Source organism: Ambystoma mexicanum, chromosome 10 (assembly GCF_040938575.1).
Source record: "Ambystoma mexicanum isolate Mex_15411 chromosome 10, UKY_AmexF1_1, whole genome shotgun sequence".
Taxonomy (NCBI): domain Eukaryota; kingdom Metazoa; phylum Chordata; class Amphibia; order Caudata; family Ambystomatidae; genus Ambystoma; species Ambystoma mexicanum.
In genome coordinates this window covers 183,480,765-183,503,308 of record NC_090932.1, presented here as the reverse complement: position 1 = coordinate 183,503,308, position 22,544 = coordinate 183,480,765, and the positions used below count along the sequence as shown (strand labels likewise).

The window sequence follows — 22,544 nt, the reverse complement described above, 5'->3', positions numbered from 1 at the left end:
CGCCTACTGAACAGGTACTGTAGTGGGTCTCTGGGCACAGTAAAACAAAAGACCTAACATAAGCTAATAGATCTAGACATAACATAACCCAACAAAAGTGAACCTTATAACTAAACATTACATAGCTACATGTAACTGAACTAAACATAAGACAACTAAATATAACTAAGCATTACATACATGACAGAACTAAATATAGCTAAGCTTGACATATCTAAACACAACAGTGCTACACATCATTGCAGCCAAAAAGAAGTAAACATGGCTGTACTAAATATAACTAAACATTGCTAAATATGACCTAAATAAACATAACTTAATTATATATAACATAATAAAAAACCTTATTGGTATTGCCCCCACTGACAACCCAGGCCATCCGGCGGTGACCAAAGAAGCGCGCTGTGCTGGCTCATTAAAGGAAAAAAAAAAGTCACTGGCCCTAATCCCTCCCAGGCCATTGGTGGTGAGGGTGCTGGGACAAAAGCACAAAGGAGGTGCTCCAGGTCAGGGCGCAGGTGGAAGGTGCTCCGGGGTGCAAAAGGAGAAGTGCGGCACTGGTGGCAGAGGGAACCACTCCTCGCTCGAGAACTTGGTCAGTCTAAAATAAATTGTCATTGAACAGACAGTCTCTGGTCCCTCCAGCCCGTTTGCCTCACCTCAAAAGACTGTCATCCTTGTAGATCATCTCTCAGCTTTACCTGTCAAAAACTAGAGACATTTCAACAGTGGAATCTGAGCAGAACATGGTTAACTACTTAACTATACCAGATGCATACTGTCTGTCGGAACCTCTGCCGTACTACAATGTTTTGCCAGAACATATTGTCTACCAGCTGCAGGACTCGGACTTCCAGGCAACGCCGTCATACTCAGTGGAGAAACTTTGCTGAAAATGATGGGGGGGACATGACCTCTGAAGGAAAGGTGCCCCATTCAAATGAATGGGGTCAAAATAGTGTGTCATGAAAGTTGGGGGGAACGAACACCCCCGTCCCCCCCTAAAATTACGCCCATGGTCATACTGCCAGTATTCCAATGGCCAGCATTCTCCTGTACTGCCATCTGGACCCTCCTAATCACAGTGCAATGCTTACGAGTTGGGCCCACAGTACAACGACTGATGGTTCATGAACATTTGTGAGCTAAGTTAACCAACTTGCATGGTGGTCCACAATGGGGAAGAAGCCTACCCCGGAATGAGAGGGCCCACTCTGGGCCATTCCTCAGTTCGGAGTGGCAGGAGGAGCTGTGTGTGTGGTCGTCAGGGTATCATTCCAACGCACTCACATGCGAAGGCCGCATAGGATTGTTCCGGCGTAGTATCACCAAGAATGCGGCAGCCCGCAGCGCAGGGATCTCCCGGGCTGCCATCTGGTGGAAAGGGATAGCGCCTCCATGTCAGTGATATGAAACACAAAGGCAGCCCATGACCCCGCGATGATCCTGGGGCCCACTGGCAATGAGAACATATGTGCTCTAGACCAGCACACTGAAAAGGCAAAAGGCCCTATCCAGGTCCTGGAAACATCGGCTGTGAAGTGCCCAGCGGCTCCACGTCAGAGCATGGAAAGGAAATGCAGTATGGGCCAGTACGATCCCAGGCCCATGGGGGGGGGGCTAGACAAAAGCAGAACACCAGGAGTGGAGTGTGGACAGTAATCAAAGATGCCTACGGTGATGAAGGCTGGGTGGTCACAGGCTGCGGACCTCAGAAAAAGGAATCAATACACTGCACAAGATCATGGGTGGTCCTCCTACACTCGGCACGGCAACAAGTAAGTGCAAGTCTGCATGGAGAGGTGCTTCCTCGAGAGCGCTCATGGCTAACAAAGTGCTGATATCCCTCACACAGCCTGGTGTACCACACACCTGCACAGCGTACTATGCAAATACACAAGTCGGCGGCGAAACGAAGAAAGTGGCGAGGACGTGACAGCCTGCCACCAGTGTCGCCCTGCCTGCCGAGCAAGTGGCCTCATCGCCCTGCCACTGTTGTGTGCACACTCTACTGGGGGCAGTGCAATGCCACTTACTCCTGCCTGCAGGGGGGGGCTGAGGAAAGAGGTAGCCTTAACACCCTACCACTGGTGGGTGCTCTTTGCTAGTGGCAGTTTCCTGCCCACACTTCCACCTAGGGAGGAGAACTGTGCGAGTGCCTTCATCGCCCTGCTACTGGTGTGCACCGTGCTGGGCATGCTATCCATGGACCAGGCCGATGTGGCCCTGGGTACGCCCCCTGCAAACCTTGATCTGGGACATCATTTGCCCCATCAGCAGCAGTGACTCCTGCCTGGGGAAGGCGGAGAAATGGCCCAGACACCCGGTCATCATGGTCGGGCAAACCAACGTCTCACAACTCTCAAATCCACCACTGAGAAGAAATGCTCTGAGGCAATTCAGGGTTGCAGCTCTGTAAGAGTGCTTGTGTGCCCTCCTGTCCTACAACAGTGAAGAGGCATTTCTGACTGGCGGAGTGTAGACAAGAAGAGGGGGGTGAGTAACATGCTGTCACCTCTGCCCTGTTGACATCCTGTGGCGCAGCTTGCACGCCCTGCTATCTGCATCTCGCTGCCTGCCCCAACATCAAGGGACTAAGCCGATGTGGCCGCTGGTGCCCACAGGCGCTGCTTTACCAGCCTCTGAACTGTAACATCAACAGACCTGCACCCGTGGAAATGACTATCCTGAACGGACGCTGAAGCTAAGTGAACTGGTATTCTGCAATCCGGCAAGTGCTTGCAAGAGACGCAGTGGTCATGTGGGTAGATGCTGGGGGCCTGCATGTAAATCGTGTGCTTCAAGTGGTCCCAGTTAAATGGATGTGAAGCTGTACTCCCGTACGTTCGGAAGCATGCTGAAAATGATGCCAGCGGTTGGCAATGGTGTCATTCGGTGGTGAAAGTTCCATTGGCCCCAGGTTAATAAAGGTTTGTTGTAACTTTTGATCGAACTGCCAACGTTCCACCGGCGGTTCGTTAACCATGACCGTCACCCGCGGGTTATTTGTAGAGTGTGTTAATATGTGTAGCTTGTCTATGATCATGTGAGCCTGTCTGTGTAGCAGTGTCATATCTCATTTGTTGTCGATCTTAGAATTTGGAAGTAGTCCAAGTAATGTCGTTCTATAACAGGGGAGGGGATTGTTTATGTTTTAGTAACTTTTGTTGGTTTGTTATGAAAAAGGAGGAGTGGGGTGTGGGACCCTCCCCAGTGTGTTGCCCCTTTAAGGGAATGTGTCCCTTTCCTGTGTATTTCCCTTTTAATATGGGCCATGACTGTGTCATGGCCCAAGCTAATAAAAGGAGCCTCTGCAGACACGTGCACCAGAACGGTGGCAGACTCCCAAGAGGAATGACTGAGTCTGTGTCTCATTTATGTAGGCCTGCGGGCCTACATGTGCAGGCACAGGCCAGCATGTCCTGATGCTGTGGGACCCTCGTGCCCGGATGGTGGCCGATCCATGGCTGGCTGTATCTCCACCCCCGATGGTGCTGGAGTCCTATAGCACCATGTGCCCCACCCCCCATGTCCAAAGCAGGTGCCCACCCCCGCAGGCACTGGGCCTGTCGAGTGCTGGTGTCCATAGCACTGCAGGGGCCCACTGAATGTCCATAGCGGGCCCCCTGTAACATCCATTGGGGTCCAATGCCTATACTCCTTTTCATTTCTGATGATACCTCACAGAATTTAGAAAAGGAGTTATAAGCAAAGGTGTGCGTAGTGCATAGAGTGCTGTTAGCACTGCTGACACCACAGTGTATTTTCTGTCAGAGATGTGGAAAGTTTGTTGCTGCACGGACGTGTTCTGCTGTGACACCCTTCACGTTCAAAACCTCTTGGGCGGCGCGGAGTGCGTAGAGTGCTGTTAGCACTGCTGACACCACAGTGTATTTTCTGTCAGAGATGTGGAAAGTTTGTTGCTGCATGGACGTGTTCTGCTGTGACATCACTCATGGTCCACACTTCTTGGGAGGCGTGGAGCAGAGTGCCCAGAGTGCTGTTAGCACAGCTCACAGCTTTTGATCCAGCGTGCTGCCTGCAGTCGCCGATGTGAAGAGTGAGTCTTGTTTGTTTACCCATTACAACCGTACATGTACGAGTTGCGGGGTTTCAGCAACTCAAACAAAACGCTGCACACTGCGGCGGCTATGGCGAGGGCATGTGCCTTGCCTTTACCTCCTTCTCTGGTGGGTCTGAGTCGTGGAGGGGGACCTTTGAGTACGGATATGCAGCCAGTTGAACAAGTTGGTAAAGCAAAAAAGGCCGCAAAAATGACATCCTTTTTCAACCCTCTCTTGAAGGATAATATGAGCAGTTTGGGTGTCTCCGGTCAAGCGATCGGGGAGGGAGGCCATCGTCCCCCGGTCACAGACGATGACATTTTGGACATTTTAGATGAACAAGAGACTAGGGAGAGGTGCTTATGAATGACTTGCACTTGGACACCCCCCCCCCTATTTACTGATGTGGGTAGTAATGGTAGTGACAGTTTGGACAGCCGAACCTAGGGTCCTTTCCTCCTTGCTAAGGCATGTTGATAGTGCAAAAAATGACCACTGTAAATATGCTTTTCTGGCGTTAAATTACTTTCTTTCCTTCTTTGTCTCACTATATGAGAGCATTCAAACTGAGACTAACGTACACCTGGTTATATTAGAATCCATTTTGTCTATACTGGATAATTATGGGAAAGAGACTGAATTGAAGAAACATTTTCAATCTACAGTATGTCAGAAAGAGGACTTAAAACAATCTACAGAATCGAACACTTGGGAAATGTGCAATAAAGTGAATGCCCCGAGTATGTATGTCACGCGCACCACACAATACTTTCATCCACAACAAACCTCGCCGGGTGAGGATGCTAGCTCCACAATTATCTTCTCAGCAACGCCCGTGGAACATACGAATGGTACAACTGTGATCAATAGTGGTCCACCTGTAGGGAATGTGGATAAGATGCAGAATCGGAGGACAAAAGGGAACCTAAAGTACAGGACAAGAAAGCTAAAAATATGAAACCTAAAAAATCGAATAGGTGATCGTTGAGAAAGTTCCTGAGGAACTTAAAAGCGCACGAGCAATCGGCTATTACCAATGGGCCCTCTTGTAGTCCTAAAATCATCAGCCCTACAGAGCCTACTCAATATATTGATGATACCTTGGTTGAAGAGGTGTTATTAGTCGATTGCCAGACATCATGTAACTTAGGAGCAAGAGACAATGCTGTGCCTTAATCTAAGTCGGGGAAATCACTCCCGACAACCTCAATGTAGATGGATTCTAAAAGGCCGTTAATGGAAGGTCAGCGGTTGGATAATGGAGCCAGTAGGGAAAATGCGGCTATGAGATCTGTGGGCTTGTATACAGGAGAAACCTAGGGCAGGGAGTCGCCGACCATAGGGGATAGGTTCTCAGTAATTGGCGGTATGCCATCTGAGCTCTATAAGCAAAGGTTGTGTGACGGTGCAGAGCGTAATGAAATTATGTTTTATGTTGGTATATAGCGTCCTGAAGGGCACGTGTAGCTCTGGGAGACACACAATGGTAAAGCTAGCTCTGGCAACAAGGTCTTTGGCAGAATAGGCATCGGTAGAGAGTCTTCTTACAGAAAATAGATGCTTTATATTGAATAGGTCTTCTATATTGGTGGTTTTTTGCAGAAGTGACTAATCTAGGAGCAATATCAACTAAGGATATTGATAGGGTGGATTTTATTGATTCGTATGGAACTGATATGGCTATTTTGGATATTGGCTAACAAATAGTCTAAGACACCACTCTCAGAGAATCCTTGATCTTAAGACAATAAGGCTCTGATATTACGCCCTTTAGTAGTTTCCAGGGGCTTTTGAAATGAGTAACAATAGATCCCCGACTTTGAGGGGGATGAAGAATATTGTGATACCAGTTAACGAGGGGGCTGTGGTAACAGGGACGTTCATATGGTAAAGGGCGTGGCCTCTAAGAAGGCAGATTAGAATGATTGGTCCAGGCTTGCAGGTTCATTAACCAATAATGTTCAAGAGATGTCCTGAACTCTGCAGCATTCTCTTTTGTACAGTGGACTCCCTGAGACTGGTGTCGTGGAACATGGAAATTCACATCGTTTTATGAGCCCTGAGGTAGGGTCCCCTTAAAAAGATTTGAGGTAATATTACTCTAAGAAACATGGCTGACTACATGACCCACATTGGATGGATATTCTATAGCCTTTCAGTCGGACTTAAAGGTTAACGGGGGTCGCCCATCAGGTGGTTTAATGATTCTTGATAAATCATGTAGTGGAATTGTGCTAAGGAATGAGTTTAACAATGGGCGTTAGCGGTGGAGTTGGACCTAGTATTACCTCATGGAAATAAAACATTGTTGATTATTAATCTATACTGACACATGGCGGTTTGCAATCTAGATACATTTTTAACAGTGTGGTTGGCATCAACTGAGGGTGGTTTCAGGGGATTTGAATTCCTCTTGTCAATATTTGGAAGACGGGGGCAGGGGGGGAGTGGTGCAACATGGCATGGAGTTCTTGTCTGCAGTTAACATGCTGGCAAACCAACAACGTAGTCATGGAATTAGATGGCCCATGCGTCTCTCGGAATTGGGATTACAGATGCTAAATGGTGCTGTTATGGGGGATATCCCGAGCCAACCAACTGGGCACAGGGGCAAGAGTGAATCCGTACTAGACTATACTTTTGTAGACAATTATTTGTTTAAATACTGTAAATCGATGTAATATGAACATCATGGAGTGGCCATCATATGCTGCTGGGCAAGTTTGACATTCATCTTGGGAAATGGGATGTTTCTGGCCCACCAAATGTGTGTATTAATTCGGGTAACAATAGAATTTCTTGCAATGAGGCTACAGTGGATTTGTTTAATACAGAAATCTTATCGATAATGCGGTATACGACCCTTGAAAGGAAATGTAATACCTTTAACTTGGACAACTATGAGAATGTTATTGACGATAATTTAATGATACATTGAGGAGAAAGAAACGTCTAGTTTGTAAACAAAGGCAGATTAAATAAACATACGCTTGCCTATGATTCAAATATAGCAAAAAAGAAAAGAGAACTGAGGTCCCTGATAAGGACAATTCAGAGGCAGGAGGAGCTGGATGTGATCACCCGAACATTGCAGATCAAAAAACTAAAGCAACAGTACAAAAACCGATTGAGACTCCAACGTGCCCGCTTGTTTCAAAGAGATGCTGAGTTTATGTTACAGATAAAAAAGAATAGTGTCTGCATTTGGAGAGTTGTTAATGAAGTTGGCACCTGTCTGGCGTATACGGGTATTAGTGCGGTCTCAGAGGTAGCATGGGTCAAGCACTTTGAAACATTGTTTTCCAAAGAGATACACCTGTCCCCGTCAATAACTGAGGTATTGCCAACACAGAGGGATGAATGGAGGCTAGATCTTGATCAAGATGTCATCCAGGAAGTGAGTAACTCCAAGGCTCCTGGTCCTGGTACTATGAGAATGTTATTGACGTTAATTTAAATGATACATTGAGGAGAAAGAAACGTCTAGTTTGTAAACAAAGGCAGATTAAATAAACATATGCACCCCTATGATTCAAATATAGCAAAAAAGAAAAGACAACTAAGGTCCCTGTCCCTGAATAAGCTGTCATATATTTCATTGAAGGGCGATCCAGTAGTTTGGGCTACCATTTTAACAGTATTGTTCCAGCAAATAGGGGTCAAGAGAGTTTTCCGGCCTCATGGAGAAAATCCTCTGTAGTTCCAATTTATAAGCGTGGGCCCAGGTCAGATCACAAAAACTATCGCCCTATTTCCATCATGGACGCTGATAGTACGATGTTTGCATCCCTGCTTTTGATTCATCTAGAAAGGTGTGCAGTGAGTGCAGGCAGGATAGAGAAATGGTAAACTAGTTTTAGAAAGCAACATGGCATGAACTTGAATGGCTTTGTCCTGAAGTGTCTGCAAGAACTGGCGGGGACAAAGAAATATGAGTTTTAATTATGGCGCGTCTATATAAGTGTCCTCCGCCTTTGAGAAAAGGAATAGAAATCATTTATGGACAAAGAATTACAAATGGGGTATACCGGACGGGCCGTTGAGACTGATAGTAGGTCGGCATGTGTACTCTAACATACAGGTCAGGCTTGATCAGCAAGGAACATTATCACAGAAAATTGTGACGCGAGCAGGACTGTGGCAGGGTTGCATTTTGGCACCCTGCCTCTTTAACTTATATGTTTTGGATAATAACGAGGCCATGGACCATGTTTCTTTTGTATCTCCTAAACTGGATACTTTTACATTTATTTGGCTCGCATATGCGGACGATTTTTTGTTATTTGATCGCACACCTATTGGATTGCAAAGATTGATTCATGCATTTTCTGACTTTGCTAAGGATAATTAATTAATAATCTGTATACCGTTCTTTCATCAATGGCTATTTTTTCGATGGGGTTTTTAAAGAAAATATTTGCCAAAAAAACCCATTGAAAATATTGGGGTGGGGGGTAGGAAGGCATATAAAGCTTTGCGGTGGGGGGGTCGGGAATAGTAAAAAACAATACCCCCAAAAATAAAAAATACATTTGCCAATGGGTTTTTTTCAGCAAAATATTTACGTTAAATAACCCATCGGAAAAAAACGTCGATGAAAGAACAAAGAACCTAATAATCAACTTGGGGAAAAACGAAAACAAAAATAATGCAAATAACTGCTAGGAAAAAGATGACACATTTTAAATGGATGAATGGGAATGATACACGCGAGAGGGTGGACAATTTCATTTGCTTACGTTTTCTAATCTTAAACAAAACTCATGAAGTTCAAATTATGGAATGCCTAACGCTTAGGGCTGTGGCCTTGGCTAATCAGATGTGTAAGATTGATGTCAAATATGGGAAGTTTTCACTGATACCCTTGATTAAATTCTATGACGGTAAAATCATTCCAAAATTAATCTACGTGATTGAAGTATTGCAACCCTAGGTTATATATACCCTTAGTAAACTAGAAGGTCTTATATGGCGCAAGGTTTTACGAACCCCTAACTCCATTCTGATTGCTGCAATTCGGTTTGAACTGGGGCTTAAATCATTGGACATCAGGGCAAAATGGAGATTCCTATCATTTTGTTTTAAACTTCTTAGTCCAATAAAAGAAACGATGCAGACTTGAAATATATTACAATAAAAAAAAAGAAAGGTGCATGAGCCTATCTGTTGAGTTTTGTGTTAACATGCTGGCAGAAACTGGATAGAGGAGGGAGGAGTATGTTACCCAAAGTCCACTTTATAGCAACTGGCTTGGACTGCTGCCTTGGATACATTTCATAGCTATGACTCGTTGACTCATCGTTTTTATGATCATAAAAAATTAGCGGGTGGTGCGCCTTACTTGAGTATTTTTCCAAATCTATTTGTTCATAATGAATTTTAAGATTTAGGTGGAACTTGCACCCTAGTAGACAAATTCTTAGAAGAAGGCATAACGTGCTACTGGAGGATCAGTCATTCTGTCGTTTTTGTAATGATATTAATGAACTTGAAACTTTGAAAGATTTGTTGACTACTTACACGACATTGAAGGTATTACACTTCAATTTTTTAAAAAAAATTGTAAATACTGTAGATATTATTGATTGCGAAAGTTTGTGGTTTAGATGCCTAGACGGACACCCAACCTTGGTTGTTCTGGCTGTTGTGGGATTCGTGAAATGTTTGAGATTGGGTGACCAGTGATCAGAGGATCGTGTAATGGTTTTAACTACACAATCATATTTATTTATAACTAGTAGTATACAAATTAATGGTTGATGAACAACTATTAGAGCATATTGACAATAATGAAATAATTGGGATTGTTTTATTCTTAGTCTGATTGTTGGGAGTTATTTTATTATGTTGGTAATGATGATGTTTTGAAATTGTTAAAGGTTGACATTTGTTTTAACCAAAGACAATACATTAAAACATTAAAAAAATAAAAATAGCTGTGCACATTCTCAGTCCCCAATGCACATACATTCTTAGTGAAATAAATGCATAGGATGGCATTGCCCATTTATGTAACGCACACCAGACACTGAATTGTTTCCAAAAGTGGATCATTAATAGTTACTATTATCAAACTAAATGGTACTCATATTATTGACGTGAGAGGGATCAAGACCTGAGTCAACCCTGAGAGGATTGAAATCTGTGAATGGAGGCTGCACACACACACCAGAGGTAAGCGCTGAGCTATCGTACTAGCTTATATGAAGCAGGCCTGCCCAGAGCCAGGCATCATCATTGAAGCTTTGTGGGCATTTCCTACAGTGCTTCTAAGCAGCGCTGGTGAGTAGCTACCACCATGAAAGCTAGACAGTCATACACCCTCCCCACAGCTGGTCAGGGCCAACTCTCCAACCAGCAAACCTGACCCATGACCTATCTCTAAGCATGAAGTCCTCCATCTGAAGCAATGCCCAGCTGTTATGGGCACCTGGACAGATAGAGGGGTTGCTTGCTAGGCAAAACCCCCTTTTACAGCCACGGCTCTAACCACAAAATCCTGAAATGTGACCACCGACCAGGTACTCGCATAGGCCAAGCTTGGTGTTATTATTCGTCTGTAAAAAACTTGGTATAGTGTAACCGCCCCGACTGGCAAAAGCCATGGACTTCTGGATGTGATGGCTTGCCAACCTGTGGGTATAACCTCTATTCTATTCTAAATAATTTTAGTAAAGCGCTATTTCACCCGCAGGACTCAAAACGCTGACAGGTAACATAGAACAGATAAGACAATCATTACAATACATTAAGATCAATCCAGATACCAATCGATCTAAAGTTCCAGGGTTACGATCCGAAGGATAGAACTAAATACCTCTGCCGTCAAATAAACTAGTTTTGATAGATTTTCTAAATTGAGCATGTGACAGCAATTGCCAAAGGGCAGTTGGCAGGTCGTGCCAAACCTTCAGCCCCCAAGCATTGAAGCTAAGGTCCCCGTACGACTGGTAACAGGAGGATCCAGCAGAGTAGAAATCAAAAATGACAGTGGCCTTTGATCTTTCAGGGTTCTTCCTTGATCCGGACTTATTAGTGCTGACATGTCCCACGTGTGTCATCTCTTCCCTGTTTGCCATTTCACAATAGGGAATAGATATCCCTTATCAAAAGGGCGTGCAGAGCCATGGAGGCCACAGCGGGAAAGCGTCAGCAGGAAGGAAGTTAAGGAAGGGAAACAGTGTTTTTGTACCTTATAGGGAAGGAATCCGTGCATCTAGTGACCCTTATAGTAATAGGTATATGACAGCCAAAGACACCCGCAAAGTCCAAACAGAGTAGGAGCCTGCGATGTAGTGCGGTTGCGCTCTGCACCAGCCAGTTCCACACCCAGAATAAAAGCCTCAAGCTGATAGCCGCAGGACATTCCTGATAATGCCAGTGAAGCCAGGGGATAACACTGTGGCTCCCAACCTTTAACCCCCTTTTCTGTTGGTCTCAGATGACCCTCAAAATCCTTCTTTATTTCCAGCTATGTTTGATGATCCCCCATCATCAATGGCCACTCTGGAGACATAGGACGATTCACAAAATACATTCCTGTAGTCCTCCGGCTGGTTCTCAAGCCCACCTCCCCATTTCTGCAACCTTGTAATGCAATTGTTGGAGACTTCTGACGTCCCACACCGCCTCACCTTTATTCACGTAGACTCCTGTAGGCCCTCAAACCTCATTCCTGGAGTGGTTTAATGATCACTTACCTTTAACAACCCTTATCCTGGTGATTGGTGATGACCCCAGTGCATTTAACAGGACTTCCGGTAGACTTGATGACCCACCAACTTTTGCATTTTATTCTTGACCACCACCATGTATTTAAAAGGGCATTAGGAGATATCTAGAAGACATTTAAAACATTATGGGTCATATGTAATGGAAAAAGGTTATAGTTTGATTTAGTGCTCCTCATTCTCTAGCGATAGCGCCTACTTACTAGATGGTCACCCATAACTATGAGCTGCTTTCAGCTCCGCTAATCCACCTTTATTTCGATTACTGTCCAAAAACACCAACCTTTTTTCTTTATTCAGTTACAATTCATAGTTTTCTTATGCTGCTTATATCAAAAAAGTGTCTCACAAAATATGTATTATGTTATACAATGATAAAAAAAAAAGGTTTTGGGATTAATGTTTGTTTTCATTATTCCTCATGATTGTTTGTGATCCCTACCCTTATTTCTTGGAGGCAGAATGAGGGAAGATTATTTACCACAGACAGCCCTGACTCATCCGTTCCTCTGTTGTTTTTCTCTCCACAGGCCCTGGGAAGCTTGTACTTCCTCCATCGCACTCTACAGGATGTCTTTGAGTTTGATTTCAGAGGTAAGGATTCTGCAGTCCAAACTGAAACTATAACCACCGCCTAGTGGCCACTTCCAGCTTAACTCCCAATGCATGGGGTCAAAAACATCCCTGCAGGCCCCCTCTCTTTAGGATCCGGAACCGTAATGTCCCAAGGGCCTTCCATACAGGATCCCTCACTGAAATCCCAGGCCCTCTGATATATCATCATATCGTCTGTGCAGCCAATGGTCTTTCTGAGGTTCCCATATATATCTGTAGGCACCTCTTGGGCCTATCTATGGAAGATGTTCCGCTAAAGAAATGCATAGTTTGGGAGTTCAAACCTAGGTTTTCTCTTAAATTGAATTACCAGAATAGTTGGCTTTCCTACTCAAGTTCAACATTCTCCTGTCCCATCTGGAGTGTCATCTCTTTCCCAAATGTCCCTCTTTATTTCCAGGAAGGATTAGAATACAAAATAGACCATGGGCCCCTGAGAGATAAACGACCATCTTGAATGCACACATGCACACTGACCCCTCCCTTTTGGAGGGTCCTCTTTTGGTGCTAAAAACGTTGCATATTTCTCTACTTTTGGGATTTTTAATCTCAAATACCCTGCACACTGGAGCCGATCACTCTTGGAACCCTCCTGCTTGAGATCTGCCATGTGTTGGCATGTGTGCACCAAATGACAGTGCAGAGTGAGCAGGACCCTCCACTTGGCAGACCCAATATTTGCAAGAAGAGTATAATGCATTAGATTTCAAAAATTGATTAGCAGACAAACCTATTTGATTAGCAATTTTGTACTAATATGTGTAATGTCACCAAAAGTTGTTTGTACCCAAGACATAAAATGAGCACCAATACAGCATTTTCGTTCCCCGCTGAAGTAAGACATTTGTAAGTTTAGTGTCTGTAAAATGCAAAGGTCGGCTCCATGAATGGACACTGGTTTGCAGTTGTTTGAAAAAGAAAGGACTTTTCTTGCCTAGCACTCTAACACAGGCCTTTGGCACTTTTAAGAGAGGAGATGGTTACTGCTGCACGCTCTCTCCATTAGCCCATTTAAACTTGCAGTGAACAGAGAAAAGAGGGTGGAGAGAGCCATGAGGGCAAGAGAAGAATGCAGGGTGAGCTGTGCCTTCATTGAACTGGGTAATTTAAATAGTAAGCTGTGCTACACAAGTGTCAATTTAATGAGCAAACCTACAGGACGGCATAGCAAATTGCTATGCGACACTGCTTATTTTATGCCTTGCACTGGGTGCGATTATCCTGTTTTAAGCAAATGTTATGACATTCCATGTCCTGATAGCCACTTCCAGGGTAACGGTGACGGCTCTTTCGCTGCCCGCTTGCTGTACTGCACTGTCATTTACCTGAAGTAGGCTTGGCTACAGCATGCTAGACCACTACCTGTTCCCTTCTTGTTTTGTGGAACGTCACGCGGGCCGTACTAGAGCTCTAGTGGTGGCCGATTTAATGAAAGTCTGTACACTTGTGATTTCTTCAGAGGGTACAGTGCTCCCCCCCCCCCCAGTGTTGTCGTACACACAGTACTTTCCAGAGTACTCTCGGGAGAACTACAGTGGGCACACTCATGATTTCTCAAGTCGATAAAAACTGAAAGTGTATCGCACACTTCAAGAGCTAAAGTGGCTATGACTTTTAAACTTGGTCCTTTCTTCCCTTAAAACCTTAGAAGGCAAGCATCTCTCCAGTCTGCTCCCATAACCTATGGATAACGGCTACAGAAGGATTGATTCTCACCATCAGTCTTTCCATCATGGCCCTTATAATCGGGACGTGTAAATTGCGCTGGTGCTGTGACTATAGCTGTGGATGGTCCAAAACAACTGGAGAGCCAAAGGTTGCTGACCTAGGTTGTAGATCTATTTCTATAGCATGTATACCTCAAAGGTTTTTCAACCCATTCACTGAGAGAGAGAGAGAGAGAGAGAGAGAGAGAGACAGAGACAGAGACAGAGACACCGAGACCGCGAGACCGCCCTTCGGTCATACTTGTACGTCCTAATTGTCTGTGGGGCCTGGTGTCCACTGTGTGCTCTCAATATCTGGGAACTTTTGAAAATGTCTTAAAGACAAACACGCGCATAGCCATAGTAGAAAAGTGTAAATATGGTTGTCTGTGCTCCTCTCCACAGTAGCCCCTTTAATATGGCTGTTTATTGTGGCCTAGCCTCTCCAATATGGCGGTGGTTCTTTCTTTTGCCTCTTCAATATGACTTATTTTGCCCCAGCCTCTTCTGTGCCATGGCCCATTTCATGTTGCAATGGATGTCCCATATATCAATATGGCTGCCTATTTCTCTTCCATCTGTAGTTTGTTGTTTTTCCAATAGGGCTATGTATGTTCCGCTCCCTCACAGCCCTTTTAAGCAGGCTGTCTATGTCCTCCTCCTCTTCCTCCTCCTCCGCTGACTGTTTAGTGTGACTGTGTATGTCCCCTGCCCAACTCCATTATACTCCTTGGCATGTTCACCGGGCTCCTTGAGCATGTCTGATCCATGTCTGATCCAACCCATTGTCCGTATTGATATGTCTTTGTCTCTTTCCCAAACACATATATAGAGGGTGACCCTCATGTTCAAGCTGTATTGGGATCCAATTGGTCAGCAAGCATCGGATTTACATAAAGTGGAGCCCAATGTGGTTTAACAAACACAAAAATGATAAAAACTGTAGGATAAACATCAAAAGCAATAAACACTATTTAGAAAAATGTATGTCATTTATTCTCATATATATATATATATATAAAACAGATGCATTGAAACACATCAGCAGGTATAAGCATTGGCACAATGAACTCTCACAAAATATATCCCCCCCCCCCAAAACCATATGACAAACATAAACTCAGAACACCGACTGTGTACAAAATAGGGGCATCAATTCAACGTTTATAAAAAATGTTTTAAAAAGTATAAATCCCCTGTCCACACCGGCCTGGACAGGTCAGGTACACTACACAGCATGCGTGAACTATTTAGTGTTGTACTCTGAGGATTTGAAATGACCAAGACGAGCTTTATAAAAATGTAGTCACATTATGTAGAAAGACAATTTTCTTTATATATTTCATTTCGGAGTAGCCAACTTAAGTTTCAGCTGTTCAGCCTTCCTCAGGGCTGGTGTATCATTCGTTCAGGCATGATGTTGGATACCGAGGGGTTTCTTTTCATTTCATTTCATAGACCACACACCAGAAGCTGTGACATCAACAAGTTCCCAGTTCTCCACTGATCGTGCATTTGGCAGTTTCCAGTGGATGGAAATAGGGCGTCTCCTTTGGGCATCTTAGTGACTTTGTAGTTGTTCAACACCAATGCCACATGTGGAGCAATTACAGAGAAGCAACTGGCGTGTCTCTTTACCTGAGCTTAGGGGGGGACCTGTGAAAGTGCATAGCGGGGAGTCGTCCGGATCAGCGATTTGCCTCCTTCCCAACCAACCATTGCATTGGCTACTTACCCCCTCAGGGTGGGTCCTCTCGTGGGGGGAGGGGGCGACAGTAGAGATGAAGGGTGTCCATAACAGCGTTGCTTGGATTTTACAGAAAAGAAGTTCCTGCTGGTGAATGGCCAGAAGACTCACCTGGGCTCCTTGGACATCTGCCCCACAGTGGAGAAAGAGAAGTTCAAGAAGAATTTCTGGCCAGAAGTGAGTACTGGAGGACTCCAAGCCTCTGCACATGCACAGTTACAGGTTTTGCACCCCAGGGCCTTTGGTGTGTCATAGTGACATGCACAACACATACGCCAAGGTACTCAAACATCCCGACTCCCCCTTCACTTCCATTTAAAGGACTGACACAATCCTTTGGTGGGGCCGGGCCCCGCTCCTTTAAAAGCTGATATTTGTATGTATTTGTATTTGTTTTATTTGTATAGTGCAAACCAGGCCCGGAGGCTACGTGGCGCATATCTTGAGAGCAATGGTTACCTAAGTTGCATACAGTGATTACATGACAGTCAATAAATATAGCAATGAAACTAAAGCGGTGCCCAGTACAGTGCCATGCACATGTATTGTTTGACTACGTTTCCACGTGCACACTGTGTGCAACCGTACAACCTCCCTGATTTCATAGTCATTGTTTCCTGTAAAAGTGTGGACTCAAGCATGCTTTGTGCTTCTGCTCTAGTCCTGTTCCTTTGGTATAAATGAAAGTCACCAAGGATTGCGGACTGGGAAGGAAAGGGGGATGAGAGGGAGGACTAGATTCCCATGACTAAAGAACTTTCATTGTTAAGGTGACTGCTGTGGAAGCTCTCAAGCCAAGTGTTTCAAAAGTCTACTCAGCAGAGGAATGGAACAGGGTATTACAGGAGCAGAAGCATGATGCGGGAGCGGACTTAATAACTGTGAAAGACTGTAAAGGTGGAGAGGGGACTGTCGGTAGGGATGGAGTGGGTGGTAGCTTGCATCCCTGTAGCATCAGTGAAGATCGATCAAGGCATACCACTGATCAGGAGCAGGCTTGCATTCCTGTAGCATCAGTGAAGATCGATCAAGGCATACCACTGATCAGGAGCAGGCTTGCATTCCTGTGGCATCAGAGAAGATCAGGAGCAGGCTTGCATTCCCGTGGCATCAGAGAAGATCAGGAACAGGCTTGCATTCCTGTAGCATCAGCAAGCCTGTTCCTGATCAGTGGGATGCCTTGCTCGATCTTCACTGATGCTACGGGAATGCAAGCCCGTTCCTGATCAGTGGGATGCCTTGCTCGATCTTCACTGATGCTATGGGAATGCAAGCCTGTTCCTGATCAGTGGTATGACTTGCTCGATCTTCACTGATGCTACGGGAATGCAAGCCCGTTCCTGATCAGTGGTGTGCCTTGCTCAATCTTCACTGATGCTATGGGAATGCAAGCCTGTTCCTGATCAGTGGTATGACTTGCTCGATCTTCACTGATGCTACGGGAATGCAAGCCCGTTCCTGATCAGTGGTGTGCCTTGCTCGATCTTCACTGATGCTACGGGAATGCAAACCTGTTCCTGATCAGTGGTATGCCTTGCTCGATCTTCACTGATGCTACGGGAATGCAAGCCCGTTCCTGATCAGTGGTATGCCTTGCTCGATCTTCACTGATGCTACGGGAATGCAAGCCCGTTCCTGATCAGTGGTATGCCTTGCTCGATCTTCACTGATGCTACGGGAATGCAAGCCCGTTCCTGATCAGTGGTATGCCTTGCTCGATCTTCACTGATGCTACGGGAATGCAAGCCTGTTCCTGATCAGTGGTATGCCTTGCTCGATCTTCACTGATGCTACGGGAATGCAAGCCTGTTCCTGATCAGTGGTATGCCTTGCTCGATCTTCACTGATGCTACAAGAATGCAAGCCCGTTCCTGATCAGTGGTATGCCTTGCTCGATCTTCACTGATGCTACGGGAATTGAAGCCTGTTCCACATAGCTCTGTCAAGGGGCTTGCACTAGAGGTCTGCAAATGGGCTAAAGCGTGCCATTCCGAGAGGTTGCAAACTGGAGCATCCTGGGCAGGTTTTGGCCTGGTGGACAGATATGGAGGTTGGCCCTGGATATGGTCTGAAAAACTACCAGGAATGCGGCCTAAGTCATGGTCATCAAGTTTTTGGTCTAAATGTCCAGTGGGGCTGGTGGGGGACACCAAATCTTAAATGCTGTCCTTGCCCGTGGACTAAGGGCAGTGGGCATTGAAAGAGAGGCACTACATGTACATGTGTAGAGTTTGCACGCACGAGAGATGAAGTAACCAGAAAAGAGTACCAGGAACACAAGAGAGGGATGCGCTAAGGCCAAGCGCTGGGTTGCATCGCAGCTGGTGGTAATGAAAGAGAAAGTTTTCAAGCTTAATATGGCCAAAACGCAGTCTGTTTATCTGGCCATGTGCAGTGACGTAAGAGAAGCATCAGTTCTGTGGAGAGCTCTGGGTTCCTGCCAAACTGTGAGGCACTGTCTGATGGGATACAATGTGCTCAAGGGTTTCACCCAGTGACTGTGCTCCAAAGGGCGTGCTGCCGGATGGCATCTCGTTTGCCATAGAATGGATTGTAGAGGAATTGGCCATGGGATTGTATCAAAAGGTTTGCCATGGGAAGCCAACTGTAGCAATTTGATGTTGCATGTCATAAGGCACAGTTTGCCATGTGATGTCATCAAGAGGGGCATAGCTGTGGGAGGTGCATACCTTGGGTTGGCGACTGGAGGGGTTTATAGTGGGATTCCGTCTGCAGGGTTTCGCTGTGGGATGGTATCCTGAGAGGTTTGGGGTAGGATGGCGTCTGGAATGGTTAGCTTGGTTTACCTTCGGTTGGCGTCTGGAGGGATTTGCTGTGGGATAGTATCCTGAGAGGTTTGGGGTAGGATGGCGTCTGGAATGGTTAGCTTGGTTTACCTTGGGTTGGCTTCTGGAGAGATTTTCTGTGGGATTGTATCCTGAGAGGTTTGGGGTAGGATAGTGTCTGGAATGGTTAGCTTGGTCTACCTTGGGTTGGCGTCTGGAGAGACTTGCTGTGGGATGGTATCCTGAGAGGTTTGGGGTAGGATAGTGTCTGGAATGGTTAGCTTGGTTTACCTTGGGTTGGCGTCTGGAGGGATTTGCTGTGGGATGGTATCCTGTGAGGTTTGGGGTAGGATGGCGTCTGGAATGGTTAGCTTGGTCTACCTTGGGTTGGCGTCTGGAGAGATTTGCTGTGGGATGGTATCCTGAGAGGTTTGGGGTAGGATAGTGTCTGGAATGGTTATCTTGCTTTACCTTGGGTTGGCGTCTGGAGGGATTTGCTGTGGGATGGTATCCTGTGAGGTTTGGGGTAGGATGGCGTCTGAAATGGTTAGCTTGGTTTACCTTGGGTTGGCTTCTGGGGGGATTTGCTGTGGGATGGTATCCTGTAGGTTTGGGGTAGGATGGCATCTGGAATGGTTTGCTTGGTTTACCTTGAGTTGGCCTCTGGAGGGATTTGCCATGGAATGGTATCCTGAGAGGCCTGGGTTAGGATGGCATCTGGAATGGTTAACTTGGTTTACCTTGGGTTGGCGTCTGGAGGGATTTGCTGTGGGATGGTATCCTCTGAGGTGTGGGGTAGGATGGCGTCTGCAATGGTTAGCTTGGTTTACCTTGGGTTGGCTTCTGAAGGGATTTGCCATGGAATGGTATCCTGAGAGGTTTGGGGTAGGATGGTGTCTGGAATAGTTAGCTTGGTTTACCTTGGGTTGGCGCCTGGAGAGTTTTGTTGTGGGGATGGTATCCTGAGGGGTTTGGGGGTCAGGATGGCGTCTGGAATGGTTAGCTTGGTTTACCTTGGTTTGGCGCCTGGAGGGATTTGCTGTGCGATGATGCCTGGAAGGGATTGCTTAGAAGTGATGTCTACAGAGAATTGCTGTGGGTGTTTCCGGAAGGCTTTGCCATGGAAAGGCATTGAGAGGCGTTTGCCGTGGGATGGCATATGTGGGAGATTTGTCATGGGATGGCCTCAGGAGGGTTTTGCAGTGGGATGCCGTCTGCAGGGGTCTGTCGTGAGATGTGTCTGGAAGATATTGCCTGGAGATGGCATCTGTGTAGCATCGCTGTGCGGTGAGTCGGATGGGTTTTGCCATGGGAAGGCATTGGAAGGGATCTGTGGTGGGGTGGTTCCTGGAAAGGTTTGCCATAGGGTGACATCTGAAGGGGTTTACTGGGGGAAGGCGGCAGGAGGAGTTTGCCATGGGATGGCATTGAGAAGTGTTTGCCATGGGATGGCATTGAGAGGTGTTTGCCGTGGGATGGCCCAAGGGATTTTTGCGGTGAGATGTTGTCTGCTCGGGTTTGTGGTGAGATGTGTCTGGAAGAGATTGCCTGGAGATGGCATCTGTATAGCATCGCTGTGCAGTGAGTCAGATGGGCTTTGCCATGGGAAGGCATTGGAGGGGATCTGTGGTGGGGTGGTTCCTGGAAAGGTTTGCCGTAGAGTGATATCTGGAGGGGTTTACTGGGATAAGGCGATAGGAGGAGTTTGCCATGGGATGGCATTGAGAAGTGTTTGCCATGGGATGGCATTGAGAGGTGTTTGCCGTGGGATGGCCCAAGGGATTTTTGCGGTGAGATGTTGTCTGCTCGGGTTTGTGGTGAGATGTGTCTGGAAGATATTGCCTGGAGATGACATCTGTATAGCATCGCTGTGCAGTGAGTCAGATGGGTTTTGCCATGGGAAGGCATTGGAGGGGATCTGTGGTGGGGTGGTTCCTGGAAAGGTTTGCCATAGGGTGACATCTGAAGGGGTTTACTGGGGGAAGGCGGCAGGAGGAGTTTGCCATGGGATGGCACTGAGAGGTGTTTGCCGTGGGATGGCCCAAGGCATTTTTGCGGTGAGATGTTGTCTGCTCGGGTTTGTGGTGAGATGTGTCTGGAAGAGATTGCCTGGAGATGGCATCTGTATAGCATCGCTGTGCAGTGAGTCAGATGGGCTTTGCCATGGGAAGGCATTGGAGGGGATCTGTGGTGGGGTGGTTCCTGGAAAGGTTTGCCGTAGAGTGATATCTGGAGGGGTTTACTGGGATAAGGCGATAGGAGGAGTTTGCCATGGGATGGCATTGAGAAGTGTTTGCCATGGGATGGCATTGAGAGGTGTTTGCCGTGGGATGGCCCAAGGGATTTTTGCGGTGAGATGTTGTCTGCTCGGGTTTGTGGTGAGATGTGTCTGGAAGATATTGCCTGGAGATGACATCTGTATAGCATCGCTGTGCAGTGAGTCAGATGGGTTTTGCCATGGGAAGGCATTGGAGGGGATCTGTGGTGGGGTGGTTCCTGGAAAGGTTTGCCATAGGGTGACATCTGAAGGGGTTTACTGGGGGAAGGCGGCAGGAGGAGTTTGCCATGGGATGGCATTGAGAGGTGTTTGCCGTGGGATGGCCCAAGGCATTTTTGCGGTGAGATGTTGTCTGCTCGGGTTTGTGGTGAGATGTGTCTGGAAGAGATTGCCTGGAGATGGCATCTGTATAGCATCGCTGTGCAGTGAGTCAGATGGGCTTTGCCATGGGAAGGCATTGGAGGGGATCTGTGGTGGGGTGGTTCCTGGAAAGGTTTGCCGTAGAGTGATATCTGGAGGGGTTTACTGGGATAAGGCGATAGGAGGAGTTTGCCATGGGATGGCATTGAGAAGTGTTTGCCATGGGATGGCATTGAGAGGTGTTTGCCGTGGGATGGCCCAAGGGATTTTTGCGGTGAGATGTTGTCTGCTCGGGTTTGTGGTGAGATGTGTCTGGAAGATATTGCCTGGAGATGACATCTGTATAGCATCGCTGTGCAGTGAGTCAGATGGGTTTTGCCATGGGAAGGCATTGGAGGGGATCTGTGGTGGGGTGGTTCCTGGAAAGGTTTGCCATAGGGTGACATCTGAAGGGGTTTACTGGGGGAAGGCGGCAGGAGGAGTTTGCCATGGGATGGCATTGAGAGGTGTTTGCCGTGGGATGGCCCAAGGCATTTTTGCGGTGAGATGTTGTCTGCTCGGGTTTGTGGTGAGATGTGTCTGGAAGAGATTGCCTGGAGATGGCATCTGTATAGCATCGCTGTGCAGTGAGTCCGATGGGCTTTGCCATGGGAAGGCATTGGAGGGGATCTGTGGTGGGGTGGTTCCTGGAAAGGTTTGCCGTAGAGTGATATCTGGAGGGGTTACTGGGGGAAGGCGGCAGGAGGAGTTTGCCATGGGATGGCATTGAGAAGTGTTTGCCATGGGATGGCATTGAGAGGTGTTTGCCGTGGGATGGCCCAAGGCATTTTTGCGGTGAGATGTTGTCTGCTCGGGTTTGTGGTGAGATGTGTCTGGAAGAGATTGCCTGGAGATGGCATCTGTGTAGCATCGCTGTGCGTTGAGTCAGATGGGTTTTGCCATGGGAAGGCATTGGAAGGGATCTGTGGTGGGGTGGTTCCTGGAAAGGTTTGCCATAGGGTGACATCTGAAGGGGTTTACTGGGGGAAGGCGGCAGGAGGAGTTTGCCATGGGATGGCATTGAGAAGTGTTTGCCATGGGATGGCATTGAGAGGTGTTTGCCGTGGGATGGCCCAAGGCATTTTTGCGGTGAGATGTTGTCTGCTCGGGTTTGTGGTGAGATGTGTCTGGAAGAGATTGCCTGGAGATGGCATCTGTATAGCATCGCTGTGCAGTGAGTCAGATGGGCTTTGCCGTGGGAAGGCATTAGAAGGGATCT

General features: G+C 46.6%; 1 protein-coding gene across 4 annotated transcripts in view; it reads left to right on the top strand.

Moving 5' to 3' along the window:
- LOC138491262 (inositol polyphosphate-5-phosphatase A-like) overlaps positions 1-22,544 on the top strand; it is a 705,879-nt gene that overhangs the window by 453,704 nt on the left and 229,631 nt on the right. For all 4 annotated transcript variants that reach the window (XM_069617676.1, XM_069617677.1, XM_069617675.1 and 1 more), the window contains 2 exons: positions 12,325-12,388; positions 15,936-16,039. In XM_069617676.1, coding sequence (XP_069473777.1) covers positions 12,325-12,388; positions 15,936-16,039 — 168 coding nt within the window. The remainder of the gene's footprint in view (positions 1-12,324; positions 12,389-15,935; positions 16,040-22,544) is intronic.